At 39.9% G+C, this 12,072-nt stretch overlaps 1 protein-coding gene across 1 annotated transcript in view; it reads right to left on the bottom strand.

Moving 5' to 3' along the window:
• Window positions 1-6,346, bottom strand: part of LOC128864622 (uncharacterized) — a 182,421-nt gene extending 176,075 nt beyond the window's left edge. Inside the window, exon 1 of the mRNA XM_054104382.1 lies at window positions 5,802-6,346. Within this exon, the coding sequence (XP_053960357.1) occupies window positions 5,802-6,346 (545 nt within the window). The remainder of the gene's footprint in view (window positions 1-5,801) is intronic.
• Window positions 6,347-12,072: the final 5,726 nt, after the last annotated feature.

The raw sequence follows: 12,072 nt of genomic DNA, 5'->3' as shown, positions 1-12,072 counted from the left end.
CGGGACAAGGCAAGAAAAGAGTAGGACCTTGTGACGTTTGCTACAGCTGTCATGTAAAGGAGCGCAAATTCGGTGTTGGATTTGTTGTGGGAGAGAGACTTCGTTGCCAAGTACTGTCGTTCACTCCGGTGGACGAGCGTCTCGCAACAATCCGCATCAAATCCCGTTTTTTCAACATATCGCTAATTTGCGCCCACGCCCAGACGGAAGAGAAGGACGATGCGACCAAAAATTCCTTCTATGAGCGCTTGGAACGTTCCTATGAGCGCTGCCCCTGCCACGACATAACAATCGTGCGTGGCGACTTTAACGCCAGGGTGGGCAAGGAGCGAATTTTTGATCCATGTGTCGAAAACTTGCACTGGTATGGTCCCTACTAGTTGATGACTTGGTGCAGCACCTAAACAATAAGGGACTTATAGCCATTGGTTATGCAATTGACATATCTGTTATAATAAAAGGCAATCATGAAAGGACACTAACAGACTTAATGCAAAATGCCTTGAATGCAACATGGGAGAGGTGTAAAAAGGAGGGCTGTCGATCAACCCTAACAAAACCACATATATTCCCTTCACAAGAAAAAGAAAGGTGTAATTTCCTATATTGAAAATAAATGAAACAGTGATATAACTAAAGGAAGAGGTCAAGTATCTAGGTTTAACCTTAGATAAAAACTCACTTGAGAGTCACATATAAATAATATAACAAAAAAAGCCACGAAATCTTTGTGGACAACCAAACAACTACTAGGGAGATCCTGTGGCCTCAGCCCTAGTATGGCCCTCTGGATATACACCCAAACGGTTTGACCTATCATACTGTATGGGGCACTAGTATGGTGGAGCAAATCTATTTAAAAAAACAGCGGTAACCAAACTGGGAAAAGTACAAAGGCTTGCTTTCCTAAGCATCACAGGGGCTATGAGAACTACCCCAACAGCTGGCATGCAAGCACTCCTTAATCGCCCACCACTTCATATAGCAATCCAAGAGGAAGCAGCTACGCAAGCACTCATGCTACACATGAAAGAAAATTTCAAATTTGGCAACCTCACCGGTCACCTAAGTATCCTAAATAAAGTCAAAAACACCATAAGCATGGCTCAAGTTTCAGACCACATTGACCCAACCCTCTGTTTCACAAAAGGATACACAGTTACCTTTCCTGCGAGGAACGAGTGGCAAATAAACCCAAAATGGATGAATGATGATTCACAAAAATGGTACACTGATGGATCAAAAACACCTTATGGTGTAGAAGCAGGAGTAGTGGGGCCCAGACTCCACAAATCATTCACTCTCACCAGGGACACCACCATCTTCCAGGCGGAATTATACGCAATAATGGAAGCAGCAAACATCATGCAATGTAGAAACCACAAGAGAGTAAAGATTAGAATACTCTCGGACAGCCAATCAGTTCTAAAAGCTTTAGATAGCTATACCTACAACTCAAAAACCCTCTTAGAATGCCACAAGGCACTCAATAACCTGGCATCCAAAAACAATGTCTCATTTATTTGTGTACCAGGACATGAGGGATATGACGACAATGAAAAGGCAGACTTTCAAGCCAAAAATGGGGCAAATGTAAACTTCATCGGACCTAGTCCCATGTTTGGATTTAACAAAAACAGCCTAAGACAAAAAGTAAAATACTGGCCCAAAACTCTAATAAATCAGCATTGGAACAACGTAGAGGGTCTCAGACGTTCCAAAAAGTTCTTAAGTTTCAATGCAAAAAAAGCTAACATGGCCCTCACGTTAAACAAAAAGAGCATTGCGCCAACTGGTAATGATGGCACGAGTCTGCAAGAGGAGTTACCTGATGTCTGACAAAAGTCTTTCCTGATTCAAATCTCCAGATATTGATGATACCATGCCAGTGATGCTTCAGAGGACTAAAACTTTGGCAGGACCACCTTTATAAGAAGAAAATAGTGCCTATCCTTCCCTAATTTACTATAAAATCTTGTACACTCCACTTGTGTGTAATTAACTGGAGAAATATATGGCGGAATAAAGTTCAATGTAGTCGAAACAAATCAGGCTTTCGAACTCAAAACAACTGAATAATTCGAAGGAATAAACATTGCCGTTAATTACGGAAAACGAAATGGGTCGTTTCGCACTACACATCTAATTTTCCAATCGATCTTTAGAAGATCTCGCTTTGACGAAGAGGGGGATCAAATTGAGACATTTTGGTTCTCACTTTTTTGCTATGCGTGCTGATATATTAAAAATCCTATCTTAAGCCTTAATATTGAAAATCTGATTAACTTCGTCACCAACATAAAGCCGTTAACATAACTGCAACTCAGGCATCGTTCGAAATCCACAAATTCTCAACCCCACCCTTCAACTACCTCCCTCTTCTCTATCGACGGATAAAAGGATCTTATTGGTTTCCTTCACTTTACTTCCTTTGCAGTGGTATCACAAAGGATGAATTTGATTTCTTCGCCCAAGTGTGTCGACTCTCTGGGCAACCAGTTTAACCTAACCTAACCTGGACTCTAATTCACGAATATCTTGTTCGATATTCGCCTTACAGGGTTTGATTGAAAAGTAATGAGCCTTCCCGCGTGGAGCGTCTGCCAAGCGATCAACCGAATCGTCTGGTGGGAGATCTTGGACCTTACCCTTCCACTAGAAACCGGTCCCAGTGCGCTGGCAACAGCGGTGGAGTCAATATCGCTCCGCGCGTGAAAGCTGTTTTAAAAGTGTGTGTAAAAGCATTTTGCAGTGGCGAAAATGCAGCGATCGTTGGAGCAACGTTACTCGATCAAGTTTTGCGTAAAGCTGGACAAAACAAGTACCGAAACCATTGGGCTACTCAAGGAGGCTTACGGGGACCAATCTCTGTCCAGTGCTTAGGTAAAATGGTGGCACAAGTCGTTCAAGGAAGACCGGGAGGACGTCGAAAACGAACAGCGATTTGGAAGGCCTTCAACGACGCAAACAGACGAAGATGTGAACCGGGTTCGTGAACTTTTGAACATTAACTTATTACAATGTGCGGGAAATCGTGACCGAAAAACTTGAAATGCGCAAAGCGTCAACAAATGGACCCTTCACCACGACAATGCGCCGGTGCACATCGCCTTCCTCTGCATTGGCCAAGATGGGGGTTCCGGTGCTTCCCCACCCTCCCTACAGCCCAGACCTGTCCCTTCCGAACTTCCTCTTATTTCCGCGCCTGAAAAGAAATCTGAAGGGGAGGCGTTTCGACTCCATCGAGGCGATCCAAAAAACTGGCAGCCGAATTGAACGCGATTCCGGCGGATGAGTTTAAAAAATGTTTCCTGCAGTGGAAGGACCGCTACCAGCGGTGTATTGACGCTCAAGGGTCCTATTTTGAAGAATATTAGTTGTATAAGCCAAAGGGTTTAATAAAACTGCTTAAAAAAATAAGGCTCATTACTTTTCAATCAAACCCTGTATATACCTGAACTCTTAATAAAGTATTCGCAAAATATCGGCACTTCAAGGTACTCTTGAAAGAAAGTCTAATTGCATCAAATCGTAGATCCAAGGTGACCAATTGGCACCTTTGAAACAGCTGCTAACACGACTGCCAAACTTGGCGCGCAAAAGATCGATTGTGACATGGGTTGAGTGGCATGATGCGCTGTGCTGCTGAAATCAAAGATTGACCAAGTCCATGCTTTCGATTTCAAGTTATTAAAGATCCTTTGTCGTGCCTCTGTACCACTCATCGCTGACCAAAATAACGTTTCAAAAAGTATTTTGAAAGAAAGAAAGGTCAATGATGCCACCGCTCCAAAATGCGCATCAGACTCCCACTCTCTGAGGGTGAATTCTCTTCTTGATGATCAGGTGCGGTTTCTTCGATCTACAGATACAGCAGATTTGCTTGTTAACATAGCCGCCGAGATGAAGAAGCGCTTCGTTAGTAAAAATGATTTGAACTTATTTTCAATAAAAGAACTGCTTGAGCTACACGGCATCGACTTTGGAAATAATTTTCTCAATGTTATTCAAGCGTAAAGCGATTACTTTCGTTCTGCGGAAATAAGATACTGACTTTCGCCCTGTACAACCTTAACTCACTGGAAAAATATGAATGAGAAAATCGCTTGAAAAGTTCTCCATTCACAACAATATTTACAAAGTCAACTGAAAGTAATACTCATCTAGGCCCAGCAGCAGACAAACAAGTCATCGCGGTGGTCACACGCGCATTACCTATGCTGCGACTTATTGAGTAAAGTTTGCGCATGCGCATAACTGATTGGCAAACGACAATAATGCGCGCTTCACATATATTTTTTTCCTAGAAAAACGCATGTATGTATGGGTGTGTTTTTATGAAATTTTAGCTATTGTTGACAGAGTGAATATTTCAAATTGAAAGTGCAAACGCGCTGCAGCAAAATTTGGACTCACCAGAATGGATGGGTAATGGGACATGAGGATTTGGTTGGTACTGCTGTTGTCGCCATTGTTTGCACAGCATAATTGAAAGGCAAACAACACGTTGAAGTGGCTGCAACTGCAACCGCCGGTGCAATATGGTACACACACATATACATACATAAATGTGTAAGTATATAACTGCAAACAGTAGCAGTGCGAAAGGTTATGCGGCACTATTGTTGTTGCTATTACTTGCATACCTTACGGCTGGAACGAATATATCTGTGTGTGTGTGTGAGAGTATTTATTATGTGTTTTGTTGCAATTTTGCAATGTTGCAATGTTGACAGGCCGGTTGACAAACCGCAATATAACAAACAAACGGCAAAAGTGATGGATAGCTGGTGACAGCAGTGTTGCACCAACTTTATGCAATAATATTGTTGGGTCGGCTGCTGCCGCAGTATGCCACTGGAGCTGTTTGTGTGGCCATGAAAGCAGAAAAACGATTTAAATTATTCATATAGAACTTTCGTTATTTTGTTTGCTTTTTTGTAGTTGTTGTTGTTGTCACCGCGGCACCTACATGCAAGTATTTGCTTTCGGCCCCTGCTAAAATTATGCAAAAGTGATTATTACCGTTCATACGAACAACTCTGGCTGCTTAGGGCAAGCGCTGGGTTTTTGCAGATTTTCTGTAGTCAAACCGATTACTTCTGAATTAATTACATTGCTACCAGTTTGCATTCAATTCAAGTCATTTGTTTTATACCTTTTTCAGGTGGTTTCTAACTTAGCGGTGACATCGTCATAGTTCCTCGAGCTCCGGCCAAAGGGCCAAAGCAAAATTTTTCCACTCCATTCTGTCCCATGCTATTGCTAGATGGCAATCCGATCGCGAGGATAGGAACCTCTGGCCAACAACTTATTTACTATCTCCGAATTTGACTTGTTGTGGAAACCAAAAGCAAAATTAGAAACTTCGCTGTGTCCTTCGAATAAGCAACTAGCAGTCTCTGCAGCACCTTATACCAGTTAGTTAACACACAGAAAGTTCTGGTCTAATTTGTAGTGAAAATTAGCAGTTTTAGACGACTTGAGAAAGGATATAAAAATTGATAAATAGAAAATTAAAAAATATTTTAAATACAAATCAAAATATTCAACATAATTTCGTCTTGTAAAAAACTTTTTTATTCCACTTAATTTGGCTTAGGTAGGCTGGTAGGTACGTTGGAAGGCCTGGATTGCATACACTTATTACTTGCATAATTTGCTGTGAGTCGGAGGGTGTACAGACCCAAACTCGTGCCCTCGGTCGAGACGGGATATCTTTTTTGTCTACTATCACGAGCTTCGCTCCCAGGTAGACTTCCCCGATCTTCGCTATTGCTGCTTTATATAGATCTACCGACCTTTCGTCGTCGCACGCTATAATTTTAATTTGGACTTGATACCAGTCAGTACATGATGGTCGCGGACCTTGATTGCTTAGTAGCACTTCTAGCGTAACATTAGTTAGAGCAGCCTGCACCCATTGGGCCCTGGGAATTCTTCCTTCGGGATCACCCTCTTCCAGGAAGCCAATGATGATGCGATTGCGAGCCACTTCTGCAAACGTTTTATTAGGCGCTTTGCGTCGATTTTTCGGTCTTTTCGCTGACGGTTTGACCTCTTCAGTAGACCTCTGTCTTTTGGTGGCAGCTGTCGATGTGGTTGGCCTTTCGAGGGTGAAGTTAGGTAGTACCTTCTTCGCCCACTCTATCGACTCGTTTACCTCCTTTGTCAGCTCCTCCGTTGTTGTTGGTGTTTCGTGCAGCCATTTAAGTATCTTGACATCATTGCGCCGCTCCAAGTACCCTGCTTTGGTTGGATCAGTGAACCTTACTGTCGGCCATTTTCCGGCGGGAGCATTGGCCTCCGCGCTACCTGTGGCAGTATCTTCTCCAGCTCTCCGCATAGCCACAGGAAGTCAACTACTTGGTTTAGTTCCGACGACTGTCACAGGACGTGCCGATGTACTGGAGCTAGGCTTAACCTCAGTCCCAGTGCCAGCGCTTACCGCCGGTCAACTCTGACTAAGTTTGACTTCAGTCATCGTGGTGGCTCGTTTTAAACGCTGCTCGTTTCTCGGAGCTTGTTGCCCCTTCAAGTTTGTTTGTTTGTCTTAGTTTTTGTTTTTTGTTATTGTTTAGGTTCATAGTTGGCCCCACGAGTGTCGGAGAAGAGATGCCGTCCACCTGTCCATAGCTCCGAACTACACAGGCAAGCCTAGTTATTATGGAGGGCGCCAGGTATCTGTAAGCTCACGTTAACGACTGGGCTATTTTTGAAGAAGGGCCACCGCCAGGCTGATCCGCGGCACGGCTCGCATGACACCTTGATCCGATCCTTTACCTCACACCATAGTAAAACTCCACTACAAATGCTGTATTCTTATGGAGTAACGAACACTTGTCCGTGAAGTCTTACCTTAGCTAGTTACTCCTCAACTGTGTGCAGAATGAGAACTGTGGTACCTAGTACCAGTCGGCACCCTCGGGGAGGGTTCATTCAAGGGGTTTTTTCCAACCCATACATACATAACTACTCTGACACTAAATAGAAGAAACTTCATATAAAAAAATTAATAATTACTTTATTTTATAAATTATATGAATTAAAGTATTAAACACAAAATTTTCTTGTGCTTAATTTTTTTGTTGGTCTTAATTTTTAAAAAACTGCATTTTTATTATTATTTTGAAATGCTTATGAATTATATGAATTAATGTATTACACACCAAATTTTCTTTTCTTTCACTTTTTTGTTCGTTCTAATTTAGCTTAATTTTTAAAATTTGTATTTTTTAAATTTTTATACATAATTACTCTGATACTAAATGCAAGTATGTATATGTATTTGAGTTTTTATTTTGCAATTGGTTATTTTGCAACTAGTGTCAGTCTAGTTCCTTTCAAACTAGTATGACTTCTTCCTCAGATAGCAGTTTTTTATCTAGAATGCTTACTAAGCAGCGGGGTTTTTGTTTTGAAATTGGTTATTTTGTAACTAGTATCAGTCTAGTCTCTTTCGAACTAGTATGGCTTATTCATCAATTAACACTTCTTTAACTAGAATGTTTACTGAGCTGTTAAGCTTTTGTTTTGCAATTGGTTATTTTGCAACTGGTGACAGTGTAGTTCTCTTCGAACCTGTATGACTTTGCCATACAAGTTTTTGAACCGAGTATTTGGGATTTTGTTTTTCAATTGGTTAGTTTGCAACTGATATTACTCAAGTCTCGTTCGAGCTAGTATTTGTAGCTGTTTCATCATTTTTTAACTAAAGGGTGGTTAAATTTCTAGGGCCGATGTTGAATGTGAACCACACCTAAACGTCAACGACACCGTTGGACTTCTTGTTTTGGGGTTATTTGAGAGAAACGGTGTACGTCAATAAGCCAGCAACAATTCAAGAGCTAAAGGATGAGATCATTTGGTACATTAACGGCATAGAACCTTAATTATGCCTCAGCGTCATCAAAAATTTCGACCTTCGGATGGAGGTGCCGCCGAGGCCATTTGGCCAATATTTTGTTCCATACGTAATTGAGCCATACCAATATTATCATAATAAAGAGAAATGACAATAATTTCCCAAAAAGTTTGTATTTTATTCAAAATTAACACCGGCCCTTGAAACTTAACCTCCCTTTAGAATGCTAACTGAACTGTAGTTTTGCAGTTGGCTATTTTGCAACTGGTGCAAGTCTAGTCTCTTTCGAACTAGTATAATTTCTTCAACAAATAGCAGTTCGTGAACCAGAATATTTACTGAGTATTTGGGTTTTTATTTTGCAATTGGGTATTTTGCAACTGGTACCAGTCTAGTCCCTTTCGAACTAGTGTGACTTCATCATCAAATAGCAGTTCTTTAACTAAATTGTTTACTGAGCTGTTAAGCTTTTATTTTCCTATTGGGTATTTTGCAACTGATGCAAGTCTAGTTTCTTTCGAACTAGCATAGCCAGCAATGTCTTGGTGCTCATCTGAACGAAATTAGTTTCACACATAAAGGCATGATTTAGAATTTGAATGTGGGAATACGCCCCCTTAAGGGAAACTCTTTATACAGTAATGCTTATCAGCCTATTAAAATTAGTGAACTATAGAAATTCAGATTGCGTAAGGTATAACAATTTCAAGTGTGGTAACAGTATCAATATGTGCTCACTTGCACCGCCGCATATACATACGGGTATATGAATCTACATACCTACAAATATGAATATATTATCATGAATAACAAATACTCGTATACTTGGGTATGCGTGCTGTGCGTTGAGGTTTGAATGGCAAGTATGCTTCTGCTACTTGAAGAAAGAAATCCACTTCACTCCTGTGAATTTTATATTGTACTTCACTTAATTTAATATAATTTCCAACTTTATTTACTAATTTAATTCATTTAGATAAAAATGTTTTTCTTTTCCCTACCGTCAAGTTCACCTAACCCCCTACCTCTATTGTTGCTGCTTGTTTTTCACATCCTTTGCCCATGCATAGCGCCGTGCTCAGTATGTTGTTACATGTATTTGCATGCGTGTGTGGCATAACAAGCTTTATTATTCTAATTTTATTTATTAAAAAGCATAGCAAGTAACTGCTGCAAGTAAACAAGGACATATTTAGGCGGAAAAGGGATTTACTGTCAGCATCAGAAGTGAGTATACTCGACACATTAACAAATTCTGACTATTTATATATTTAAAAAAAAAATTTTTTTTTTTACTTTTTAGAAAAATACACTTCATACTACACCAAAAAAACATATAACACGAACGTTCAAACTTTGCAAAATTAAAAAAAAAACTTAAAATTTTCATCAAGATTTGTAAAAATTTAACAAAATTTTATTTACAATTTTTAGAAAAAATCTCGGTACGCAGTTTTATTACCCATTCAATTTTATTTATTATTTTGTTACATATGTTACTCGTATCAAAAAATATAATTCCTTATATGGAGAAAATACGCAACATCTCAGCGAAAAAAATATCAAAAATTAACACGAGTTTTTAGCCGCTTGAAGCTCGCACTCTATTGAATTCAAATTTAATGGACTTTAAAATTTTTATGTAACAATATACATTTTTTATATTTTTCTTAATTTAGACTAAGAAGTTCGCAATTTTTATGAAAATTTTTGACGAATATTCATACAAAACTTTAAACTTTCCGTTATATGCATTTGTTTTAGCAAAACTAGATTTTTAATATATAAAAAAAAAAAAAAATTATTGGAAAATAATGGTCAGAATTGGCACTTTCATGCGTGGCTATTTCGGCACTTTGTTGAAAAGTAAAGACCTCTGGTAGGTAGATAGGCTAGTTGTTGGAAAGAGACACTTAGACCTGTCGTAGATCTTTTGTGATACTATTGGAACTTACATACTTTATATTAGATGCCTTATATCCGCTGCATCTGTTAAGAATGCAGTACCAAGAGTGCAAAGCCGCCTTCTCACTCACATAGGAGGTGTCTGATTGTTTCCTCTTTTTCTGTGTTAAGACAGATTCTACAAAAATCGTAGTATGGGAGCATTAAAAATCTGGCGTGGTTGTTTATTTAACAATGACCAGTTAAAACACCTTTCATGTTTCTTGTAACTTCTCTGTTAAATCTCAACAGGCTTTTTGAGCGACCGCTCCAAAGACCTCAAGTGTTCGCTTGTATACCTCAAGCACTCTTTTATATACATCAATGTGCAGAAGACGAGTGAATTCGTATATGAATACGACTCGGTTGGCCCTGGCTCACTTTAGACATGATGACAACTCAAGCTTTCGAGTAAATTGGTCTCAAGGGTCCCTTTATCAGTCGGTATATATCTAAATATATTTATATGTACGAGGATATAAATATACTTATATACGAGCATATGAATATATATATATACGTTTCCGGCCTCGTAAAAGAGGTGATGCTGCTGATACTATTTTTGGGTTCGCTCTAGTAATATACTGATGATTTGAAGGTGTGTATGTAAGGTCTCGATCGCAGTAGTTGACATTCGTTTGAGGCATAAAGATCCTGTTTTATCTGACATCAAAAATGTCTACGTTCGGCCCGAAAAAACAGCATTTGCGGGAAGTCATGCTTCATTATTATCTTTTAAAGTAGTCACATTAATAATTTTGTTTTTTTCAAATGATTTTGAAAAAGAAATGTTTTTCAATCACAAGCGCTACAGAGTCACAATTATCGACATTTAGTTCGGTGAAGTTGATTGCCTTTGATTTCAGCAGGACAGAGCTAGCTTTGCCACAGAGCTAGTCAAATAGATTTCTGCCGTGATTAAGCGGGAAGTATCTTTTTTTAGTTTTTTTCGTTCTTATGAGGCTGGTTTTAGCGGGCGTCTTTTTCATACGCCATATAGGCAGAGTCTGGCTAAAAGCCGGTTTTCCCTAGCTCAATGCGTGCCGCCACCAAGTCGCCGCTACTGGGCTGTAGAAGCAAGCAAATATTGATTCTATTTCTAGCTAGGATGCAGCTACGAATCTTACCTGTGTGTTGTACGGCAATTAGTTTGAAGCTCTTCCCTACGAGTCAGCAGATTATGTTGCCGCATATCCATGGCTCTTGAATGTGGGCTCCGTCAAGTCCACCGGCTGCCAAGTGGGCGGAAAGGAGCGCGAACACAAGTTTAGAGTGGTGAAGATTAATTTGGATCAGCTTGATGTTAATCTGTCCGTTTTATCTCCACCATCGTGACATCAACGTCCTCCTCCGAGATCTGCCCACACTCAGTGTCAGCGAGGAGATCCTCTTCGTTGAGGAGCGGCCCTACACCGCTCAGCCTCTCAGAATCGGTTGAGCTTTGGCTGCAGACCAACTCTTCTTCCGTATCGCTACGCAAGCCGGCTTTGTCACTCTATTGTCGCTACGATAGATTCGAATGGTTGCGTTGACAAACCCGAGCCTTACAACATTATTTTTCTGCGCCATTGGGGCAAGCGGTTCTCCATTTAGGATAAACATCACCTGCGTTCTTCCCTCTACTGGCTCGTCTACTTTTTTCACCTTCCGGTTGTCAGGTGGCAGGTCGCTATTGAATGTCTTTAAAATTTCTTCAATTTTGTTCGGTTCTGCTGGTTTGGACGGAATCTAAACTCGAGCTCGAGGACTGCTAGGAATTTCTTCCTTACTAACCGCTTCGAGTTTGGCTCCCGGCCAACCTGTAGAGCGTGGCTACCCTAACGTCTTCGCAGGCGACGAGCTAGTCTAAACAAGACTCTACTGGCCGCCTTTTTTCGTAGTCGCTTTGCTTGGAGGGACGGATATGTCGTATTTCGTATGGCACAAGAATGTATTGAATTTTTTCCTTTTACCTTTATTTTGGAACGCGGTAACACACACGATAGGGCATCAATATTTGACCGCTTTTGAACAGATTTTGACAACTTTTTTTTTTAATTTTCATTATTATTTTTTTCTCATTGAAATTTCATAATATATTTTTATAAATATGCTATACATTCTCTAACAAAAACCATATAAATTCAATTGTCAATTTGTTTATAAAAATTTTACAAACTTTACCTCCCAATTCTACGTTGCAGTTGTTTTTTATAATGTAGTGCAATTTTGATGTTCCTAAAAAATTTCATTGATTTTTAATAATTTTTTTCACTAACAAACGT

This window comes from Anastrepha ludens, chromosome 5 (genome assembly GCF_028408465.1).
Source record: "Anastrepha ludens isolate Willacy chromosome 5, idAnaLude1.1, whole genome shotgun sequence".
Classification (NCBI taxonomy): domain Eukaryota; kingdom Metazoa; phylum Arthropoda; class Insecta; order Diptera; family Tephritidae; genus Anastrepha; species Anastrepha ludens.
The sequence above is the reverse complement of the archived record's forward strand: the minus strand, read 5'-3'. Positions and strand labels throughout refer to the sequence as shown.